At 40.6% G+C, this 24,435-nt stretch overlaps 1 protein-coding gene and 1 non-coding gene across 3 annotated transcripts; both read right to left on the bottom strand.

Annotated features, from left to right (window-relative positions):
* Window positions 1-5,832: 5,832 nt before the first annotated feature.
* On the bottom strand, window positions 5,833-20,981 carry Krcc1 (lysine-rich coiled-coil 1). 2 transcript variants are annotated; one of them, NM_145568.4, is made up of 4 exons: window positions 20,599-20,639; window positions 10,341-10,507; window positions 9,453-9,637; window positions 5,833-8,694 (listed from the first exon to the last, which is right to left on the bottom strand). In NM_145568.4, exon 4 carries the CDS (start codon window positions 8,670-8,672, stop codon window positions 7,902-7,904), a length of 771 nt encoding a protein of 256 aa, NP_663543.1. In that variant the 5' UTR covers window positions 8,673-8,694; window positions 9,453-9,637; window positions 10,341-10,507; window positions 20,599-20,639; the 3' UTR covers window positions 5,833-7,901. The 2 variants fall into 2 exon arrangements, with proteins under 2 accessions (NP_663543.1, NP_001341635.1); NM_001354706.1 differs by lacking the exons at window positions 9,453-9,637; window positions 20,599-20,639 and adding an exon at window positions 20,818-20,981.
* On the bottom strand, window positions 20,857-20,987 carry Mir8112 (microRNA 8112). The gene has a single exon (NR_106192.1). It is a non-coding gene; the product is annotated as a microRNA 8112 (primary transcript).
* Between the last annotated feature and the right edge of the window lie 3,448 nt (window positions 20,988-24,435).

Here is a 24,435-nt window from a genome sequence, read left to right as displayed (position 1 = left end):
TGATTGGAGGGCTACTATGGAGTTTTGTTGCCCTTTAAAATATTTGGCTGGTGCTGGGAGCCAAACCATAAACTTAACCTCGGCTTTCCTCATGATTGGTGGGTGTTAGGAAATAAAGTTCCAGGGACAGGCTTGTAACCTGGTGCTAGACACAGGTTTGTTGGGGAATAATCTGGAAACAGGAGCTAGAGAGTACAGCCTTAGGTTGGGTTCTTTAAGTTGGAGTCTGAACCCAAGATCTGGTGTCTCATGCTCAGGACAAAGGCACCACTGTCTTCAGGCAAGATCGTTTTCTTGTCAAAAGTGTTAATCCTAACAAACCCAGCTGTAAAATGTAGATGCTGGTGTAGGATGGGTCATGCTGGGATATTTCTGACACAGGGTGAGACTGTCATTGCCTCGGGGATAGACTACTGCTAGCCACAGTAAAACTCAACTGCAACTATTCCAGGACATGGTGACACTGAAACACTGACCAGTCTAGAGTCCCCCTCCCAGTCTACCAAAAGCAGCTCTTTTCTCCACTGTGACTGTCCCACAGTACAGCTAATGAACTCGACTCTGGAGTTCTTCTGTCTTCCATGAATTCACACATAGCCCATGTCTCTGGCCCCTTGCTGCTGTCCCTGCATGGCAATATCCCCCTTTTGGAACTCCCCACTTTTGCTCTTCACTCATCCCCTTTCCTTTTTTGTAATAGTCCTTGGGTTTTCAAGTTATCTTTCTTTTTGTTTCTTTGAAGAAAAAAAAATACTGAATTCAGGTAGTAAGACACAAGTTACAAAAGAGGATATAAGGGTAGTTGTTTTTCTAGTTCTAACTCTACTGTGATCTTTTTGTTGTTGCTTTTGATGGAGGATAAGTGTATAAAAATATATTTGATTGTGAAAGTATAAATTCTATTGTGATCTTGCAAAGCTTCTGTTCCAAATGGCTACGCCAGTTATATAGAAGTTTATGAGTTTATAGTGTTTGTGTCTGGTGAATTTTTTCAACTTCTATTTAATAAAATTTCAGAAATTAAAAATAATATTTAAAGTTTATTATATTTACTTGTGTGAGAATGAGAGTGCACAGATACCACAGTGTGCTTGTAGAAGTCAGATAATATGCAGGGGTCACTGTGACGGCTATTCCTGGTCGCCAACTTGACTACATCTGGAATGAACTACATTCATTCTAGAAATGGAGGGCACACCTAGATCCATATTATGAGGCCAGAAGACACAGGCTTTTTACCCAGATCTTGATGCGTGGGATGACACAAACTTTTGATCTAGATCTTGAAGCATAGTGGCCTTGAAAAGCTTAGGTTCAGGCATGGTAGCACATGCCTTTAATCCCAGAAGACAGAGGCAAGTAGGTCCAATGAGTTCAAACCCAGCCTGATACAAAGTCTTAAATCCAAGGATGATGGTACAAGCCTTTAATCCTAGCATTTAGGAGATAGATACAGCCATGCAGATCTGAGTTCAAGGTCAATCTACAGAGCAAGTTTCAGGACAGTGAAGCTTAGGCAGTGAAGGAATTGGAAAACAGAAAGCTGGTGATAATGTAATAGAACAAGGGGGTCATGCTCCAGCTCTAGCAAGCAGCAAAACTTGGCAGCTTTGGTCACGTGGCTCTGGCTTTAGAGTCAAGAATAGAAGGGACTACTGGGACAATTGATACTGACTAGCTGGAGCTAAGAAATTAGTGGTGATTAAGAAGAGACCAGGATTCCTGAGGTGAAATCTTCTAGGAAGTATTTTCTGAGAGTGTGTTCCAGAGATAGCTAAGGTTGTACCTTTTGCTTCAGCCAGGCTTGGTAATGTGTAAGAATCACCCAGGTAGTGGTTTGGAAGGCATGAGGGGTCATAGAATGCAGCTGAGTCTTGGCACGGTGGTGTAGCCTCAGTTACAATTGATGGTCTAGGACTGAAGGAGTCATGCTTGAGGCTTGGCACCATGAAGGGAGCCTATGAGAGGATATTGATGAAGCATAGTTGCAGCAGAAGAGACCTGGAAGCCTATTGGAAATGCCAGTACCATGTGATGACCACCAAGATCAGCAACAGCAGTAGAGTGGAGTCAACCAGTGCTTAGAGTCCTACAGATGGCAGAGCTGGAGAAGTGACCCAAGACCTGTGAAGGAGCTCAGATAATCATGTGTGGATTCCAATTATTGGAATAAGAAGCTGTAGCATTCAAGTTTCCTTGGATACCCTAAGATGTTAGAGATGCCAGAGCTCCTCCTACACCATGCCTGCCTGGATGCTGCCATGCTCCTACTTTGATGATAATGGACTGAATCTATAAGCTAGCCCAAATTAAATATTGTTATTATAAGAGTTGCCTTGGTCATGGTATCTGTTCACAGTAGAAAAAATCCTAACCTAGTGGGTTTTTTTTTCTCTCTCTCTCTCTCTCTCTCTCTCTCTTTCTTTCTTTCTTTCTTTCTTTCTTTTATTTATTTTTATTATATGTAAGTACACTGTAGCTGTCTTCAGACACCCGAGAAGAGGGAGTCAGTTCTCATTATGGATGGTTGTGAGCCACCATGTGGTTGCTGGAATTTGAACTTTGGACCTTCGGAAGAGCAGTCGGGTGCTCTTACCCACTGAGCCATCTTACCAGCCCTCTTTTTTTTTTTTTTTTTTTTTTTTTTTTTGAGACAGGGTTTCTCTGTGTAGCCCTAGCTGTCCTGGAACTTACTCTGTAGACCAGGCTGGCCTCGAACTCAAAAATCTGCCTGCCTCTGCCTCCCAAGCACTGGGATTAAAGGTGTGTGCCACCACTGCCCGGGCCTTTTTTTTTTTTTTTTGGTTTTTTTTTTTGGTTTTTTTTTTTATTAGAACTTATCTTTATGGGCTGGAGAGATGGCTCAACGGTTAAGAGCACTGATTGTTTTTTTTTTTTTAAAAAGATTTATTTATTTATTATACGTAAGTACACTGTAGCTGACTTCAAACGCACCGGAAGAGGGCATCAGATCTCATTAAGGGTGGTTGTGTGCCACCACCATGTGGTTGCTGGGATTTGAACTCAGGACCTTCGGAAGAGCAGTCAGTGCTGTTACCCGCTGAGCCATCTCGCCAGCCCAATAAAATCTTTAAAAAAATTTTTTAAATTTATTTTTACATCTCTGTGGAGAGCTTTGAGGGCCTCTTGGCAGGAGTCCGACTTTGGCCAATGACAAGGAAATGGGCGTCAGGCAGGAATCTGACATCTCGCTATGACAAGGAAGTAAGCTCAGGCAGGAGTCTAATTTTAGACTAGAACAAAGAAGTAGGCTTCAGGCAAGATTCTGATTTTGGGCTAGAACAGGGAAGTAGGCTTAGATATCTTGGTCATCCTAATAAGCCTTTAGTAACATTGATCACAGGTGTGATCATGGGACTTTTATTGCCTTGCCTATCCCTTAACTATTTGGATTTATTGTGTGTTATTTCCTTAACCTAGAATTGACCTTATTACTTGCATGTAATTAAAATGGTATAAAAACAGTTTTGGAAAAAATAAACTCTCCTCACACATTTCTCTGTGAGTGTGTGTGTCCCCTATGGTGTGCATTTGAAAGTCAGAGAACAACTTATCGAAATTGATTCTTTCATTCTGTCTTATGGGTTCAGGGGTTCAAACACAGGTTGTCAAGCATATTGGCAAGTCCCTTACTGGCAAGGCCATCTTATCAACTCTATTTACAAGTTTTATTGTAAAGGTCTTTACTTTCTTTCAAATGTATTCCTATTTTAAAGGATATTTTGAATAGAATTATCGTCCTTTTTTGGTTGCTCATTGTTGATACATTTAAAAAAAAAGACTTATTTTTGAATGCTGTTTCTTAAGATGGCATGTTCTTGCTGTGTATCTTAGGTTTGACTAGAACTCATATTCCTCCTGCCTTAGACTCCCAAGTATTGAGATTATAAGCATATACTTAACAACTACTTGCTACTTATTTGAAATGTCTCATGTAGCCCAAGCTGGCTTTGAATTTACCCTGTACCCAAAGCTCACATTGACCTCCTAATCCTCCTGCCTTCATTACCCAGGTGACACAATTATATGTACTCTCAAGCCTACCTAGCCCCTTGTTCATCTGTCATCCACTGACTCATCCTAGAACCATTTTCCAGAAAGCAGACAGAGATACTTTATTCTTCTGGTCCTCTGCCTCTACCTCACAAGTTTTTGGGTTAGCTCCATCATGCTCAATTACATAATTTTCCCTTATCATAAATTCTATTTAATTGTACTATGTTAATTTGTGTATATTGAACCATCCTTGCACTTCTAATCAAAACCAACTTGATCATGGTGTACATTTAAGTATGCTGTTCAATTTAATTTGCAACCTTTTTTTTAAAATTTTTGCATTTATATTTATCAGCAATACCACTTTATAGCTTACTTTCTTCTTTCTTTTCTTAGATAAGGTCTTTCTACATAGCCTGAGTATACCAGAGCTTACCACATAGGCTAGCCTGGCCTGGAAATCACAGAAATCTAAGATGCTGCCTATTGAGTGCTGGGATCAAATGTGTGTGCCACCATGCTTAGCCTATAGTGGGTTTTTTGTTTGTTTGTTTTTAATCACTTATGTTTTGGTAGGTACAACCCTACAGAGACATAATTTTGCCTCCTAACAAAGAAAGCTTGGGACATTTTTCTTTCTTTTTGTTTTGTTTTTTTATTGAGACAGGGTTTCTCTGTCTAGCCCTGGCTATCCTGGAACTCAGACCACGCTGGCCTCAAACTCAGAAATCCACCTGCCCCAAGCCTGCATGGGACATATTGACTCACTATTAAATTTTACCAGGCTTTTAAAGAATTACTATGAGTACTTCTCCAACTATTTTGTGAAACTCCCCTCAAATTAATTCTATAACACCAATACTAAACCTACCAAAACCTGATAAAGACACACGATTGGTTAGGCATAGTGAAGCATGCCTGCAATTCTAGCACTTGGGAAGTGGAGGCAGAATATCAGGTGTTTAAGGTCATCTTTAGGCAACCTGGACTGAGACCCTTTATTCTCTTCTATTGTTTTCCTTTTTAAAAAAGATTTATTTATTTAATGGGTCCACCATTGCTCTCTTCAGGCACACTAGAAGAGGGCATCAGGTCCCATTACACATGGTTGTGAGCCACCATGTGGTTGCTGGGAATTGAACTCAGGACCTCTGGTAGAGCAGTCAGTGCTCTTAACCGCTGAGCCATCTCTCCAGCCCTTCTATTTTTTTTTTAAATTCTATCTATCTATCTATCTATCTATCTATCTATCTATCTATCTATCATCTATCTATCTTTTTGTGTATGGGGCGAGAAAGAATATAAAAGCAACCTGTGAAGATCCTGATAGGTGTATGTGTCCACACCATTTTGCCTATTGATGCTAAGGATATGTCTGGTGTGGGCCCTCAGGTTATACTTGTTTGGAGCTGGGTCAATGGCTGCAGGTTTTTGTCTTCTCATTATTTTGTAAATGAATGTTTTGCTGGTATACTGCATGTATTCTTGGTACCTGCAGAGGTCAGAAGAGGGCATTGGATTCTCTGAGACTAGAGTTACAGACTGTTGTGAACTACCATGACTGGAAATCAAACCCAGGTCCTTTGTAAGAGCAACTAGTACTCTTAACTGTTGAACCATCTCTCTAACTCCTCTGTTCTCTACTCTTTAAGTTGAAGGATTCACCAAAGTCCAAGTAGGACTAAGTTGCAGCAGACAATCTACAACCTGCCCTGTATTTCTCTCTAGGTAAAATGAGGTAATTTATGTGCCCAGAACATCTATATTTACTTCTGGAATCTTTGTCTATACCTGCAGACACTGTGAAGGCAGAAGTTGTCTCACTGTACAGAACGTTTATTGGTATGTGTAGCAGACATGGCACTCATTCCAGCGGTCTTCAGTCTGTGGCATTACACAAATGTGGTATATACCTGGAATGCCTCAGAGTGAAGGAAGTAATCAAACCAACTTCTTTGACGGAGGACAGTTGATGGGAGTCAAACTCTTTGCCAATTCTGGTCTTATGCTCTCAGACTCCTAGGCTCCCTCTGCCCATTCCTCCCCTGTGTAAAACCATGTGACCAGTCTTGATTCTTGTGACAAAAGGAACATTGATAACCACGTCCCTTATTTCCCTCCTTCCCGAAGCCAGTATACTCCATTGGATTTGTGAGAGATATTCCTTCTTATCTGTATTTGTCCTCAGGGACCTTCTCCCACCCTGTCAGGGCAGCAAGGTCCTCTGTAGGGACCATGATTTGTGATTGCTCATTATTTTCTGATCCTCAGAGCAGTTCTGAATGATGAGGTACTCCTGATCGGCACTTCTCAAGACTGCATATTACTCTGAGCTTTTGCTGGGACATGAATTTCTTCTCCAAAGCTGGGTTGTCTGGGGGACAGTTTCAGGCTAATCCCATGGATAGACTTAAAGCTGCTAAGAAACATGGGTTTCTTTCCTGCAGTTAGGACTATGCTGGCACTCTCTGGCCTGCCTTATTCTTATTCGCTTATAGTCTTTAGTTCTCCCTTCCTCCGTGGCTTGGGGAGCAAGGAACTAAATTGCCAATTGCTTTGTACTTCTTTGCACTTCTCCATGGTATTTAGGCTTCTCCACTTTTGATTTCCCAGACCTCTTCTTGTTCTCTTCATTGCTGATTATTCTCACTTGCAGATGCATGAAGGATACTACCCCCTACCTTGCTCTTTGGATTAGGTTAGTTTTGTTTTTTAACATACTTAAGATATCTTCCTAACTTTTGACCAGGGCTTTTCCACCTCTGCTATTTTGGTTCAGAAGTTTCTTTGTAGTGGAGGCTGTCCCAGGCATGTATAAGGCTTAGCTTCTACCATTCAACTTGAAGTTGGAGAACAGAGAACATTTTAGGAAAAAATCTTCTGTCCTAAAATTTTTTAAAAATTGTGCTAGCCACAGTGGCCTCAATATGATCAATACCACATATTTATAGCCTTCTCTTGCTCAATAGCTATGATTTTAATTAAAATATTTAAAAGAAGTTGCATGATGTATTTAGTGTCAGTTAATGTTCAGTTGTATCACACGAACTGTCGGCTTTGAGTCATTTTAAAGAAAGTACAGCATTGCCAGGAAAGAGTAATAACATTTTCTTTTGTAAATTCCTTCTTTGTTTCAATCATTTGGAAAAATTATCATGAATCAAAGCTCTTTATTATAAATTGTGAGCCTAATTCAGTAGGTAAAGAATTTTTACAACCATTTAGTGTGTTCTAACCTCTAAAATCTTTAATATAAAGTGGTTACTGCTTTTCTCTTTCCAAAAGAGAATCACTAGAACAGAGCACTGACACAAAGAAACATCCAGAAATTAAGATACTTTATTATAAACATTTTCAGAATATAAACTGATTTTGTGTGAAGTCTCTGAAACTTTTAAAACTATATGTAAGATAAAATTATTATGTTATTTCACTTTCCAACCCAGAAAATATATTGCAAGTTAGATCTAAAAAAAGGAAATCTAAATTGCTTCATAGAGAAAGACAGTGAGCATAAAAATATGTGACTCAAAACTAAAAGAAACCCAACCAAGAAATAGATTCCACAAAAGCCATCAGTTAATCCTCCAATTTTAAATAAATGATCTCCCAAGGGAAAATAAGTCCACTACCACAGCAATTTGGTCAATAAAAGCAGAGCCACTCTCTTAAAGGGAAATTCTACCATATGTAAGAAAAGTTAATAAATCTTTTAGAAAATAGAAAAGTAATCTCCATGTTGGAAAGCACACTAAATATTTCATGTTCACTTTGTTAGAAGTTGAAACTTCTGTCCACATATGCAAGTGACATGAATATGAATGCACATAAAACCAAGCTCCTTGACTGTTATTTCAGTGGAGCCTCAGGAGATCTAAGGAGCCTCAAAATCCAAGAATAGACTGGTCCCAAAGCATCTCCTCCTCTGTCCTTTCTTCACCTTGTTCCTTTTTTTCCTTCCTACGCTTACGGTCCTCTTTCTTAGATGATACATCTCGGGTTTTTTTCTCTTTTCGATTCTTAAGCTTTTCTGTACCATCCTGTACAGTTTCTGTTTCTGCCTTTGTTTTCTTTCTTTGGATGCTTCTATGTTTATTTAAATCCATTTCCTCAGAACTCCTTTTCCTCTCATGTTTGGGCCGTTCTTCCTGCTTTTCTCTGCCCTCTTCTACATGTTTTTTCCTCTTCTGGTGCATTTGTCTATGACTGACTTGAGGGTCGATGGTACTGTGTTCTGAGCAGAGGCGCTTGTGAACTACAGATTCTACACTATATGAGCCACAATTGTATTCTTGCTGACTAAGGTTCAAGGGGACTGGTTTTTCTGAGAAGCCATCCCTGGTGAATTGACAGTAGCTCAGAGAGTTTAGTCTTATCTTGTCATGAGCTGGTAACCACTGGGGTACCCGGTCTTCTGTCTGTGAACTACTGCATGATCTTGGGTAGGAATGGTTGGTTCCAGATGGGAGTCTCTGATCAAACATTCTATACCTGGGCCTGGAATCAAACTCTTCTCTGTACCCACAGCTTTCCAAATACTCCCCTCTCATCCTTCTGAAACAAGTCTTTGGCTCTAAGCCTCTGGCTTTCTGTACTTTAATATAATCTTCAAGTTCATCTTGAAAAGAGTCATATGGCTTGTTTGAATGCTTCATTAGGTTGACAGAAAGGGATTATCTGTAGAGAAAATGGAGAAAAAAAAAAGCTAGATTCTTCTATTCTGAAAAATTCTTTGCTCTTACAAAGGTTAAAATAACAAATGGAAACCCAAATTAAAACCTACATTAACTGTTAAATATTTTGATAACTTATGTCAAAGAGAAATATCACGATGGTCAAATATCTCATAAACCATTTATAGTAACTTTGATATTCTAACTTGGGAGGAAAAAAGAATAGAAAGGAAATGGAACATGAGATGTTTTTATAAGACTAAAAACAAAACATGTATGGCAACAGGGGTGTGTGAATCATGTCTGTGGCAGTGGCCTGATCTAATGTTAGATAATTTTAAAGTTGTGACAACTTAATCACCTGTATTATTGTTTTCTAAGACAAGTAACAGAACCGCAATTAAGTAATTTAATCTTTAAAATCCTGTCTACTCAAATAAAGTAAATGTACATACTTACCTGACTACAGTACTCTAAGGCTTACTAATGAAAGAATGTGATGTTTGTAAATTTTGGAATGCTGGAAATGATAAATTCAGCTACAAGATGAGCTACTACTCATGGGAATAGGGTATGAGAATAAGTGAAGGAACAGAATGGAGTTCTGCAGCATCTATATAGCACTTGGATTCCCCTCTATTACTTGACTGCTATAACAGCATTCTAGAATGCCTTCTGGTTTGTTCTCTTCCAGAAGAGAAGTATGAGGTGGAAACTGAGGAGGAGGAGGCAGAGATGGACATAATAGGGATAAGAACTCACACAGAAAGTTTCAGAAGAGCAACAGCCATTCCTGATTATCTTTTTTCCCCCACATCAAAATACATTTTTGGGGATTTATTTATTAGGATACAGCAGCAAAACCCCATGTACAACTGAATATTTCTTCCCTTTGAGAAGTATGATCCAACAAAGCATTCCAGAGTCATGAATGGTCAGTGATTATTCTGAAAATAGGAAAATGGTCTAACTGAAACCTACTTTGGTGAATTAGAAAAAGTAAATATCTTAATAATTTGAGAAGCATAAAAGATCTGATTAGGACAGCCACATTAACAATGCTGAAAGAAAGTCATACCATTTTGATACTTCAAAAGAACATGCACACAAATTGTCAGTAAACACAGGAAAAGATGTTGCAGATCATTAGATATAAAATAAGTATGAATTAAAACCACAGTGAGGGATCACTACACATTCACTGGAATGACTAAAAGACTGACAGTGCTTAGTGAAGAGGTGGAACAACCATAACTCTGACCTTTCTGGAAAGAATGGTAAAAGGGATAATCACTCAGAAAACAGTTTGGCAACTTCTTTATCAAGTTACATACACACCTATGTAATAATGATTTAGTCATACCACTCAGAGGCATTTACCGCAAAGGATATATGTCTTTACAAGATTTAAACATCAGTGTTCATAACAGTACAAACCTTCCAAAAACAAATATAAATCAATAGGTAAATGGGTAAAGCAAATGATGGTCTAACTACCTAATGGAATAAACATCTATAGAAAGTAGAAACAGTCCTAGCATCTGTCTAGTGACAACTGGAAAAAGTGGATCAATCTTGGAGACACATTATGCTAAGTAAAACAACCCAGTCCCTAAATATCTCAGATGGCACACATGAGTAAAATCTTACCGTTATCAGGCTGAGAACTTGATGGTGAAATCTGATCATATTCAACCATTTATTGCTTCAGTTTTTCAGCATGAATGCTCCACAAAGTGAAGACTACAACAATCAGGGAGCTAAACCATGGAGTAGAGATTATATCTATTTTTGTCTAATACTCAACTCTCATTCACCTGAAACCAAGCACAATTTTGTCACAAAGATTAAAAGTTTATACCTACACAACCAGCACAGACCAAATCTTTAAATTTTGCTGTCAATCTGAAAACTTTAAAAAAACCATTTATTGTATGTATAGAGGTGTATACATGTATAGAGGTCAGAAGGCAACTTGCAGGCATCAATTTTCTCCTTCTACCATGTTGGTTCTGGGGATCAAACTCAAGTTGTTAGGCTCCAGAGGCAAGCATCTTTACCTACTGAACCATCTTGCCAGCCACTAAAACTTAGTTTTTTGTTGTTTTCTTTTTTGAGACAGGGTCTCTCTACAGAGCCCTGGTTGTCCTGGAACTATGTAGACCAGGCTGGCTTCAAACTCACCAAGACCATTTGCTTCTGTCTCCCAAATGCTGGGATTAAAGGTGTATGCCACTACACCCAATAAGTATTGTATTTTAAACACCCCCAAAAAAGTTTTTTAAAGAATGGATTCGTGTTCTCCCTTCTGGTTTCTCAGTCTTACATAGTCTTGCAGGAGCCCCTCTTACCAGTCCACTTCCATCCACTAGGGACCTCTTGATGCTAACCTAGGATCTACCTCATTCTATTCTGCCACTTGCCCATTTCAAACATTCCTTCTAGTATATCTCCATTCCCTTTTGATACCTAATGACCTGCAGAAACACTCTCTAATTAGGGACTCCCCCTCCACCACCACAGTGGTCACAGTAGGTTGGGTTCTCAGACCAGTGCATTGTTCTACTCTCCTCAGAGAAGCTGCTTCTTATAGTAGATGAGTATCAACAGACACCTAAAGCTGGACAATGTGTAGAGCATGACAATCTTTGAAGAACTCAGCCCTAAATAAAATGCCTTCATTAAACTCAGGGATCAATATAGAAGAGAAGACAGATCGTAAGAGTCAGAAGTGATGGATGACTCCAAGGAAATAGTGTTTGCTAAACACAGCAGGACTGATGCACATTATGAATTCAGACTGTGGATCTGTACAAGATCTGTATAGCTTCAAGCCAGACAGGGTCTTAACACAAAGCCTCATCCCTAACCAAGAAGCTATGTGTAATTGATACCTGCTGGAAAATAAAAAATTAGTCTTCTCCAATTAAGTGTCACTAAGCATATCAACGACACTCCAGGGCAGTCCTATAATCAGGAGTACACACACACACACACACACACACACACACACACACACACACACACACACAGAGGTCATGCTGTTTTGGCATTTTTTTGTCTCGTGTGTGTGTGTGTGTGTGTGTGTGTGTGTGTGAAAGAGAAAGAAAAAGAGAGAGAGAGAGCACACATGAAGTTGGGTAGTTAGGGAAGGGAAGATCTGGGAGAGGTTGGGGAAAGGGAAGAAGAACATGGTCAAAATATAATTTTAGTAAAAATTTTAAATGCATTCTAACAATGGTGAGATGCCTGATAATAAAGATCTGAGTTTGATTAACTCACATGGTAGAAGAGAACTGATTCCTGTTGAATTCTCTGTAACTTTCACATGCTCACACCATGGCATGTACCCCCTTTGGCCCCCCAATTATGATGTTGGTTCAGTGGGTCTGTTTGTCACACAATTACAAAGACCCAGAGTTCAGATCCCCCAAACGCACGTAAAGGCAGGTACTCTAGCACATTTCCATAATATATTAATCAAGACAGCTGTAACTATAATGAGAGTTCCACCCCAGCCAGAATGTCTAACATTAAGAAAACAATACATGCTACCAAGGACTTTGGGTGTGTGGGAGTTATGCACTACCAATAGGAATATAAAATTGACCAGACACTATGGAAATGTGTATGAAGGCTCCTCAAACAATCTGAAAATAGAACTACTGCATAGCCCAGCTTTACTAGTTATGGGTATAAACCTTTACCATTCAAGTAAACATACACAATTTATTATAGCACTATTCATTATAGCTAGGTTACAGAATCAAGTTATTCAAACATATGGATAAAGAAAATGTGGTATACACTATACAACAGAATTTTATTCAGCCACTTAAAAAAATGATGAAATTATGTTGTTTGTTAGAGATCAAGTGAAATAAGCCAGGCTCTTAGGTAAATATTGTTTTTTTTTCTTAGTTGTAGATCTTAGATTGAACATATGAAGGCACATAAACACACAAAATCTTTTAAAATATACGTTTCTGGCCATTATTAGGCAAAACATTGCTATGTGAATAACTTCACGTAAAACAAAAACAAAACAACCCTTAAGTGCTTAAATGTGGGCTGGAGAGATGGTTCAGCGGTTAAGAGCACTGACTGCTCTTCCAGGGGTCATGAGTTCAATTCCCAGCAACCACATGGTGGCTCACAGCAATTGGTAATGGGATGTGATGCCCTCTTCTGGTGTTTCTGAAGAGAGCAATGGTGTACTCATACACATAAAATAAATCAATCTTTAAAAATAAAAAAAGTGCTTAAATGTGTGGGGCTACAAGATGACATCACTTTGCTGTTGCTGGAATGATGCCATAGGTGGATTTCAGCCATCACAGAACATGAGGAAGTGAGCCAGTGACTCAGAGCAAAGACAAAGAAAGATGCACGGGTCCTTTCTATTCACATTATGAATATGTGCTAACAGCTTTGCTTTTTTTTTTTTAACCTCCAAACTCCTTGTAAGAGAGGATCTAACAGAAAATAATCTCTGAATAAGTGAAACTGTCCACATGGTAATAACTGAAATGTTGATACAGGGAAAACAGAGAAGTTAGCATTTTGTGAATAGTCATGAATTATTTTTTTAATTTTATTGGAAGTTATTTTTTCTTTCTAAATTGAGTATTACTTTACAATCTTGTAAAAGCTAACTAAAAAATTTCAACAAGCTCAAATATCAAAATAACATTTTGATTACCTGATACTTTTCTATAGAATTAGAATAAACACAGATGCCTTCTTTTATCTAATTCTCACAAATATGGCAAAAAGGGCATTCTGTGGGTTTAAGAAACAGTGATCAAAGTGACTTGCCCAATGATTAATGGCAGAGTTGAGATCTGAATCCAAGTCCTCTCAATCGGAAGCCAAGGAATAACTATAATTAGAGTACTTGAATCTCAATCACATATAAACCAAGATGTAGTTTCAAACAAATTACCAGTGGATAAAACTAGATGATGTGGCTGGTAAGATGGTTTAGTGGGTAAAGGGCACCTATGGCCAAGCCCAGTGACCTGTGTCTGATAACTGGGACCAACATGAATGGTGAGAACTGACTCCAAGTTGTCCCCTGACCTTCACTCAGTGCTGTGGCAGGTATAAACCTACACACACACACACACACACACACACACACGTGTATGTGGGAATTACTTAGATGAGATCTAAACAGTACAACTGACTTTTATGACTCATTAAAACAAATGTACTTAGTACTTTTGCATCCAAGATGGCAGAGCTAAAGAGATCAAGTTTCTCCAGGTCTCTGAACATTAAGAGACGAGAGTAGAAAAGATGATTATGTATTGATAGTATTATTAATGGCTACCTACCCCCTCTCTCCATGACACCAGTATACAGGAAAGATACAGAATGGAAGCCACACCATATTAAAGAATGAACACTGAACAGGACCTCAGACTTAAGGTACTGGAATACCTACCTGCCCACACTTATGTCTAGCTGAGAGTCACAACTACTCAGGTCAGTATCTTCATCTATGATCTAGAGGCAAGACCACTAGACAGTTCACAGTGAACTGAAGCCTCTTTATAAAGGGTTGTCGAAGGTAAAACTACTGTATATCACTTTTACTGCAGTAAATGCCACTGATGCAAAACAAACAAACAAAAACTCCTTTTGATACAGATTTATCATTTCCTGAATGTCTCTTCTAGTTACTGTATGAACATGGTAGCTAAATTACTAGGGACTTACGTTGCTGTGTGAATTCAGTCTAAGAGGTGGGGGGAGGGGGCAGAAATGAGTTTCAGAGTTAGAAACCTATTTCCCCAAATATGTCAGCTTATTATTTCTTTTCTGAGCCCACATCTTCACGCACTAAAAGGGCAATACCACCAACCACAAAGGGTTCTTAAAACAATTAAACAAAATGGCATGGATGAAATTTATCTGCTATATTTCAAAGCTTGCAAAAGATAGTCTCTTATTTCCAGCCTATCTCATAATTTAAAAAAATCTTTTATTAAACAGCAGCACTCCACAGATGCCTTTTAAAAAAACCTGTCTGCATTCATTCCTGATATCTACAGAGAAAATTAAAAACACTGGAGGTTGTATTTTCAATCTTCATTTAGCAATACCATTTCAAACACCACCTCGAATTTTAAAACTGCTTACAAGGCTATAGTTACAGCATTTTGCTCATAAGAAACCCCATTATAATAGGAAAACATCTAGTAAGCTTAATATTTAATATGGTAATCTTTCAAGCTTAAAAAAGTTTGTTTATTGTGTATGTATCTGGTGTATGTGCCAGAGGAGGCATGTGGAAGTCAGGGGTAACTAACTAGAGTCAGTTCTTTCTCCTTCTACTATTGGGTCACAGAGATTGAATTCAGGCTCTTGGACTTAGAAGTGGCCATCTCTCAGGCCTTATAGCCTCAAATTTGTAATCCTCTTTCCCTCAGCCTCATAAGTACCTGGAATTATAGATGTGTGACATCACACCTCAACTTAACATTTTTCTGTGGTCCAGAAAATATCTCTGTAAATGAGAAGGTTCCTGAGAACTGATGATGGAAGTGATCTGGGTCACAATATTGAAATATGGACTAAGACACTGAACCTAGGCATTTTTTGGTAGTGAACAATCTCAAAAAAAAAAAATACAGTCAATTTTCTGAGTCATGGATTCAAACCTAGGTAAACCTTGGGTTTGTATCTCTGTGTTCCATTTTTTTGGACTCAATCAACTATTGATAAAAATAAAAAAATCATGTTTACAGAGTAAGAAGACTTTTCCTTGTCATCATTCCCTAAACAATAAAGTATAACAACTATTTACATAACATTTATACTGTACTCACGTCAAGGCTATATACGGCTACACTGAGCCAGACTTTTGTAGGTTTTGTTACATAAGGTAGGGGGTCTGGAACTAATCCCCTGCAGATAATTAAGTATGACTGTATACTATTAATGTTCTGTGAAAATCACTGGGAAGAACCATAAACCAACTTTACCTGTAGCAGGCAACCTTTTCCCAGTTGGTAAAAATGTGACCACAAAAATTTCACTAAATATGCAAGACCATACAAACATGAAGATAGTCATGTTGTATATTAACTTTTAGGACTTGGGCAAACTTTTCTCCCTTTATAATTAATCTTACCCAAATCACTATATTTACATGGTCTACAGTTAAATCTAAGGCACTCAACTGCTAAATTTTTGTTTTGTTTTTCAAGACAGGGTTTCTCCAGGCTGTCCTGGAACTCTTTGTAGACCAGGCTGTCCTGGAACTCAGAAATCCGCCTGCCTCTGCCTCCCAAATGCTGGGATTAAAGGTGTGCACCACCACTGCCTGGCCCAACTGCTAAAATTTATTTTACAGATGCTTATCTGTTTATGAGCAAGAATGCTACAGTTTGATAATATATCCCCCAAAGCCGGTGTTGGGATGCTGGAAACTATCAAAGTACAAGCATTAGGTGAAGTCTAATGGGAACTACTTAGGTCACGAGGTAGCCACCTTAAGAGTTGATTAATGTTAGTTAAAAGAGAACTTATGACTGCAAGTTTGATATCTCTCCACAAACATACTCTTGCCTTCTTCCATGAAGTTGACCTTCGCTAGATGGTGGCATCTTAAAAATCACTAGCCTCTAGAACTGTAAGAAATCTTTTAAAAGTGTGGCATTCCATTATATCAACATAAAGTAGACTGAAGACATATGCCATTTAGCACTAATATTGTACATTATATTCACGTATTTATGCATTTTTTCAAGACAGGGTTTCTGTGTGTATTCCTGGCTGTCCTGGAACTAGCTCTGTAGACCAGGCTGGCTTCTGCCTTTTGAAGGATTAAAGCTTTGTGTCACCGTCTTTATTTCTTAGGTTATTTCTGTTGTTTTGAGACATGGTCTCACCACTTAGCCCTTGTTAACCTGATACTATGTAGAAGAGAATAGCCTCAAACTTGTAAACATCCAGTCTTTGCCTCCAAAGTGCTAGGATTATATATTAAAATGTCCACCTCCTATGTAGCTACTTAAATAAATTGGAATTGTGATGTTATGTTGTAAAATGGTATGATCCAATTTTAGTATCAACAAGCCAATCTATACAAGCTAAAATAATTTAAGAGAGTAAATTACTGTGGCTGACTCATGATCCATTCACTTCCTTTCCCAGGGATGGGGGTGATAGTAGAAGGAAGGTGGTACCTGAATGTATTTGCTTGGAAGAAACTAATTTTTACCTTAAGCTATCCCTGGCCAAGGATTACTGACAGTAAATACTGCCATATCTAGGAGGCATAGCACCCTGAATAATGCCATAAAACTTATATAATTTCCTATAATTTTAACTTATATAATTGTATGTGGATATATTCATAACCTTCAGTGTGACCCAGTGAATCTCACTAAAGATGCATATTTGAAACAAGGTCTGAAAAATCTTTCACTTACCAGACACTTCTTTGTTTCATCTGGGTTTCTAAATTACTTATCTGTGAAATAATTACTCAGTCTTTATACTGTATTACACTGCTAATTCATGGGAGTCTGATTTGTAGCTCAATATTGTTAGATAAATTTTATTGAAAATAACTGAAAAAGACATACACTGACTTGGAGTTTGCTACATGTATCTACACTATAGTTTTAACTTTTGCAAAAATTTAAGTCTGTATTTATGCTGGTTATCTTGAAACTAAGCCTGATTTCAGCACCAGTATATAGCTTTTCTGCTTAAAAATGTGTTTAAAAGAACTGTTAAATCAGAAAGTTTAGAAAGAATGTAAATATAGTGTTTTGTAATCATTTTGAATTGTTTAAAAATATGTAGTTTAGCTACAGTAAGGTAGAAGGGTTAAATTATGTAGTTTTCACAACTTCCCTTGATTTCAAATTAGTGCACACAAACCGACCACAGTGATACTGACTCTTCTTGGGACAGGATATGTTCAGGTTAGCCTCAAACTCCTGGACTCATGTGATCCTATTCATCTGCTTCCTGCTTCAAAAAAGTTTTACTTGTCCTATTTTGAAGGTGACAATGGAACTGGTACTTTAATTCTTTTTTTTTTTTTTTTTTTTTTTGGAGGAGTTTTCTAACACAGCCTAAAACACACACACACACATACACACACACACACACACACACACACACACTTCCAATCATGTCTTATCTACAAGCATAACTGGAAATCACAAGTCTTTCTGTAACTAGTGAGGTCCTTTTTCTTTTTTTTCCTTAGACAGGGTCTCACAGTGCAGCCCAGGCGAGCCTTGAACTCCTGAGCCTCATGCCTCAGTCTTTAAACACTGAAATTATAGGCATGTGTGACATGTCCACTCTAACTTTTTGGGGGGGTGGGGGAGCAGTCTATGTAGACCAAGCTGGCCTAAAACTCAGAGATCTGTTTGCCTCTGCCTCTCAAGTACTGGGGTTACAGGTATGAACCACCATACCTGGCTCCACCCAACCTTTTGTAACCATTGAAAATAAAACATACAGAGTCCTAAACCAGGTAGGGTGGCACATACCTATAATCCCAACACTTGCAAGGTAGGAGGAGTTGGGAAAACATTCCAAAAGTCCCATATCAGTGACTAGGTAACTTTTTAAACTGCTGTTTTTTCATTTTTTGAATATTGCCAAATGTTCAAATGACTATTATAAGTCCAAACTTCCATGTTCTATTACTGTCCCAGCACACAGCCACACCACAGAAGGAATACCAGACTACCCGGAAGTCAGTCCAAAACTATAAATCTAATTTACACAGCCCTTCAGAAGTTTGCTTATTGTAAGGTTTCTAAACTTGACAATACTGATGTTTTCTCAGTAGGATAATCATATGTTGTATATAAGGGGGCTGTCTTTAGAGTGTTGCAGCATCTCTGTCCTATACCAAATAGATCACCTAAAGCATTTGCTTACTATGTTCCTTTGTCCAGTGGCTACAAGCAAAAATGTCTCTGGACATTCCAAATGAACGGAAGATGGGAAGCCTGGGTCAGACACATCCTTGGTTGAGAAGCACTGGGCTAGTCCAATTACCCCATTCAGTAGATGACACAACCCAAGACCAAGTGTGGGACTTTCCCAGGGTCATCAAGACTCCCATCTCACTAGTCTCATTTTCACTAACTATAAGTGGTACAGCAGTTATTACTATATGGACTATCACTCTGTCTTTTGCACATATTAGAATCACTGGGGAAAAAAAGTGATGTGGAAACTGGCAGAAAGGTTGGTTTTGTTTTTTCCATGAAGAGTTGATTGTGATCTGACCATAGAACTAAAAAAATTGCATGTTGACACCTAAAAACTATTCTGGCATACTTGGTGACAGACAGAAATTTTAACACACACAAATTCAGATAAAAAATTTTCTCAGGATATTCTCGGTTGATTGAAGATACTTATTTGATTGTAATAAATTTTTATAACATTCTTACTACATGGAAGTGTTCATAAAAATGTTTTAAGGATACTATTTTACTCCTGTGCTACTTCTCCAAATTGTGAAAGGACATAAAATACAGATATCATGAAAAAAGTTACTTTTAGTGTTATATTTACAGGTATTATATATAGAAAAGGAATCTAAATTATCCTGTGATAGTCTGGCTTCCATTATCTTTCACACTGGAGACAAGGAGCAATATAAGGTAAAAGTACTAAAAATAGTTTTTCTGTTTCTTGGTGTTTTACTGAACTCTTCTGCAGTGGGGAATCAAATGCCACGATATAAAATTATTTCCAAAACTGCTTTAAAGATTTATCTCACAGGTGCAGGCTGTCTCAGGTGTGTAGTACCTATAACACACACACACACACATCTACTGGGGTAGTCTACAGCTTTTGTGTTTTGGTAAATGTGTTGGTGAGAATGTCAAAACTCTCCAAACCTCCATCCATAAAAAGCGACTTAAATCACAATTTAACACGGTGCCCAGTGTCAAGTGCCTGGGACACCCCTGCCACACTTTAAGGAAAAGCTCTGGCTGTCAGGTTTACTGTTTATTTTAGCCCTCAACAGATGACACGCCTCCGTGTTTGTGATGCTGGGGTCTAAGGAGTTCTACCCACAGTAGAGCTCACTCTTAAAAAGCTAACAAATTCTGCCCGGTCCCAGGCCATTTTTGTTTTTTTTCCTGAGGTAGTGTTTCACTCTATAGCTCGTGCTGGCTAGGAATTCTCATGTAGACCAGGATGGCCTCTGCCCCTCCACTGCTAGGGATTTAAGGCGCTCAGCACCACGCCCAACAAAGACTCTAACTATCCCCTCATTTTAAGCTTATTTCCCACAGCTCAGCGGTCTTTCAGAGTCTATAGAAGCAATTCTTTGAAATGTAACTGGGATGAAGGAGGCGCCTAACTTCCTAGTTCTCAGCCGGCAGAAGCAATGCCTAACCCTTGGGGAGTTTTCACCTCTCCTGTCTACTTCAGGCCTTCTCTCCTTACACTTTTTTTTAAAGGCCAAAGTCACTCGGAGCACTCCAGAACACAGCTCAGTTCTGCTCCTAGTCAGTAGGGTTGGAATAAAATCTTGCTTCTCGCCACTCTCACACTGGTCAAAAAATGCTAAAACTCGGGTTACTACGGTCAAGAGACGTCTGGACATTTTTTTCTAACTCGTCTTCCTGGCAATCCAGAAGCCTAGAAAAGCTTCGGGGTGATCCGTCCCCTCCACCTCACCTCTCCTCTTCCTTGAGGAAACCTGGAAGCTCCCACCCTCCTGTCCAGAGCTCCCTAATTCCCCACTCATGCCTGTCGCTAAGTGGCCTGCTGGGAAGTCTCCTGTCCACGCTCCTGCACCAAACCGAGGCTGCTCTCTCCCGGGGTCGCTGGAGGACGGGGATTCCTCACTGAACCCCCACTGCCCTCGGCTCGGCCGCCTCTTCTCCTAGCCCCCTCGGACCTCGGCTTCCTCGCCAGGCCGTGAGGTCCCTCGGCCATGGCGCCGCGGATGCTGAGGGGTTCTGAGGAGAGAGTCAGGCGCTCCGAGGGGGGCCGCGCCCGGCTCTCGTCGGCCATTTCGAAGGCGCGGCGGGGCGGGGCCGGGGCGCTCGGCCTTCACCAGGCCGCGGGAGTTGAGGGCTGGAGCTCGGGCCGCCCCCGCCGCCGGGCGGGAACTCACCTTCTCTGAGGCAGGGGCGGGCGTCTACAACTACTGTCCCCCTCCCCGCCAACAACGCCGGCCGGGGGTCAGAGGCTGCGGTGGAGGTGGCGGAGAGGCAGAGACACCGCTGCCGCCGCCGCCGCCTCCGCCGCAGAGCAGGCGGGGTGGGAGGGGGGGAGGAGGCGGAGACCTGACTTCCTGAGGGGAAGTCGCCGCCACCACCCGCGGCTGACTGGACAGCGCCAGCGCCATGGCGGCGGGGGCGCGCAGGTGCGCGTGCGCAGCAGGGCGGCCGAGCCCTCGGGAAATTTTCTAGCCCCGCCCTCCATGTGTGCTCCGCCCCTTCCCGCCATTTCGGACTAACCGGCTCTGTCCGTGTGGGTAGGAGCTTGGGTGTCGGTCCTTCTTGCCATTGGAGGAAAGAAACCTAGTGACGAGGTTCAGCCCGGAAGCCAAAGTGAGTCTGGAAATGTATGGATCCACCGGCCAAAATATCTAAGAAACGCACATCTGCCTTTCCTCTTTCTTGTGCTCTTATATTAAGACTAAATATTAAGCACCATCCCTGCTCATGGTACGTTGCTAGCTAGCATAGTCCATAAATTCCCTCTTAGATTATACACGTTCGTGCATAGTATTCCTCAAAGCACACACACGGTATGCTCACCATACACGCTCCTATTACATAGATACAACATCACACAGGTACTACTAAAGTATATTTTAGTTTTCTTTACATGGTCATTATTTTGTGTGGAGCGGAGTGAGGGTGGGGCTCCTTTTACCTTATGCACCCCAGAAGTCGAACTCAGCTTCTGGGGCTTGGCAGCACACCGACCCATGTGTAATAGGGTCTTACTTTAGCTCAGGCTGGTCCCAAGCATGGATTGAAGTAATCACTTAAAAACCTCAGATGGACTGAGAAGCCCAGAGTTGACTGTTGACTGCTGAAGCTTCTGATAAGGAGATCCACATACCAGACCCGCTAGCCTCTCCCACTTCCTGACTGCAGGGGAACTGACCTGCAAATGGAATCTTCCAACCCCAAAGCTCCCTCCCTCCGCCTCCCCCCCCCCCTTTCAGTCCTACAAAACCCAACCCCTTACTCCCCAACACGTGCCACTTGGGCATAGTCTCACTTCCCTGAGAGACTGCAGCCCTTCAGTTCTGATTAAAGATCAGTTCTGTTTCAGGAGATGTCTGTCTACCCTTCATTTCCACTCGCCTTCACCAATCCCTTTCTATCATCTCTCAGTCTCGCAAGGGCTGAAATTTAACGAGTGAGCCAGGAAGCTCCACTAGGGTCTTTGGTTTTTAAAGCCGAAGACTGCTTTACTCCCAGGCTGGCCTGGAATACAGGATCCTTCTACCTCAGACTCCCAAGTGCTGGAATTAGAAGCCCCTTCACCCACTGGACCATGTTAAAGGCCCTGCTTCCGGTTAATACTACACTACTGTGTAAGTCAACAGGCTGCACTTGCTTCCGTTGCCAAGCATTGCCACTCCCCGACTGCCTAATAAACTCCGTCCGTAAAAGGCTTCACACAGAGACAAGCAGTCCATTAATGATTCCACGCTTATTAATAACACAGGGACAAGAGAGAACCTGAGGTTTTGGTCTGTGCTGTAATTAGACAACATATAATGGGCTATTATGTGAGTGACTTTCTCTCTTCCCTCTACCCTTTAAAAATATTTATTAATTTTATTTTTAAAATATTCTGTATTACATAAAAACTTACAAAGAAATAGAAACGTGGTGTTCCTAAAGATCTGCTCATAATCGTGTGTGTGTGTGTGTGTGTGTGTGTAGTGTGTTTCTTTTTTTGGCTTTTCGAGACAGGGTTTCTCTGTAGCCCTGGCTGTCCTGGAACTCATTTTGTAGATCAGGCTGGCCTCGAACTCAGAAATCCGCCTGCCTCTGCCTCCCAAGTGCTGGGATTAAAGGTGTGTGCCAGCCACCACGCCCTGCGTGTAGTGTGTTTCTGTGTGGAGACGGTATGTGCCCATGTGTGTGTGTCCTAGGAGGTCAGATGCATCAGATCCCCTGGAGACATGTCTGGTTATAAGTGGTCTGATGTGGGTTTTGGGAACCTGACTCAGGTCCTTTGCAAAAGCAGTACAGAGCTCTTAACCTTTGAGCCATCTGGGTAGCCCTTCACCTTTATTTTCAATGCCATTCCCCTTGTTTATTTAGCACCCCCTTAATTCAGTCTCTAAACGTTCTCGTTGGTCTCTCACATTGCTTATGGCACAAATGGATGAGCCTAGGAGTGTACGAGCTCTTCCTGGCCTGTTTAATATTGCCAAGCACTCTGACCATCCTATTATTAGACTCAGCAGGGGCTGGCAAGCATTTTCTGTAAAAGGTCATCAGTAAGCACTTTTGGCCCCGCTGGTTCCAAGTTTTCTAAGGGACATAGCCACCATGCTACAAATACATCTGTAGGAAAGACGTGAGCAAGTGAGTGTGCTTGCTTTCTGATAGTTATATTTAGAGTAACAGAAATTTGAATTTTGTCTAGGTATTTTGCTACAAAATTCATTTGCCTCCCCCCACCCCTCCACCAAACCATTAAAGACAGTAAAAACTATTTTTACTTCACAGCTGTAAAGGGCCCTGGAAATCTTATGCCCTAAATGAACTTTAGCACCAAGTAGAAAGGAAGTTGAAGGGTTGTGCCTTTTACTAACGTATAGGAGGTGAAGCACTTGCAGCTCCCTGGATTTGCCAATAGATGGTGATCTTTCTGAGTGTGTGTGTGTAGCTCAGCCAGTGGGTCTTTGACAGAGAGAACTTTGGAGGTTTTGCAGGGTGTGGTAGCATCCTTCTATTCGGCCAGGCACAGCAAAAACTTATTGCAAACTGTACTGGTAACATTTCCCCTTTACTTTTGGACTTTTATACCTATCCATACATATTCCCTAAACTGTGACATATATAACTGAGGAAACACAATTAATCACCCTCCCCAGGCCTCTGAGGTGATCAGTTGGAACAACAATGTATATGCACAGTGGGTACAGCTAAAGTTCTAAGTGCTACAACAAGCATCTGGAAACACATTCTACCAGAAGTTCAGGTCAGCAAGACGAACTCCTTCTTCCATTAGGAGGCTGTTTACACAGGAGTGGGAGTATACTGGCAATCCCAGCAATTTGGGAGGTTAATGCAGGACAATGACAGTTTTTAAAGGAGGAGCCGCATCAGCAGCAGGAGCCGCAGCAGCTGCAGGAATCTGAAGCATACCTAGGCTTTGTGATGATCTACCATTATCTCCAAAAAAGCCCTATTTTTTCACTACCTTTGAGAATATAGTCCCAGCTGGTCCCTTCCAATCACCAGCCCAACAGCTAGTGCCAGTACTCACACTCTCGGCGATGCTGCTGTGTGTCCTAGGGAGCAAAGGACAACCTTAAACAATAAAGACTCTGCTCATCTCCAATTCCCAGAGTGACAAGAAGGTAGCACCTGAGTGACATTAAACCCTGTTCCTTAATATTTATTTTTATTAATTTGATATTACATTTGTAAGTATGTCTCTGTATAGACACGTATACATGAGTCCAGGAGCTGTCAGAAGCCAGAGGTGAAGTGTCCACCAAGAACTAGAGCTAGAGTTGGTTGTGACCTTG

This window comes from Mus musculus, chromosome 6 (assembly GCF_000001635.26).
Source record: "Mus musculus strain C57BL/6J chromosome 6, GRCm38.p6 C57BL/6J".
Taxonomy (NCBI): domain Eukaryota; kingdom Metazoa; phylum Chordata; class Mammalia; order Rodentia; family Muridae; genus Mus; species Mus musculus.
The sequence above is the reverse complement of the archived record's forward strand: the minus strand, read 5'-3'. Positions and strand labels throughout refer to the sequence as shown.

Excerpts from the sequence above, each read along its gene's own strand:
- Krcc1 (NM_001354706.1), bottom strand. The coding sequence starts at position 8,672 with ATGAAGCATTCAAACAAGCCATATGACTCTTTTCAAGATGAACTTGAA.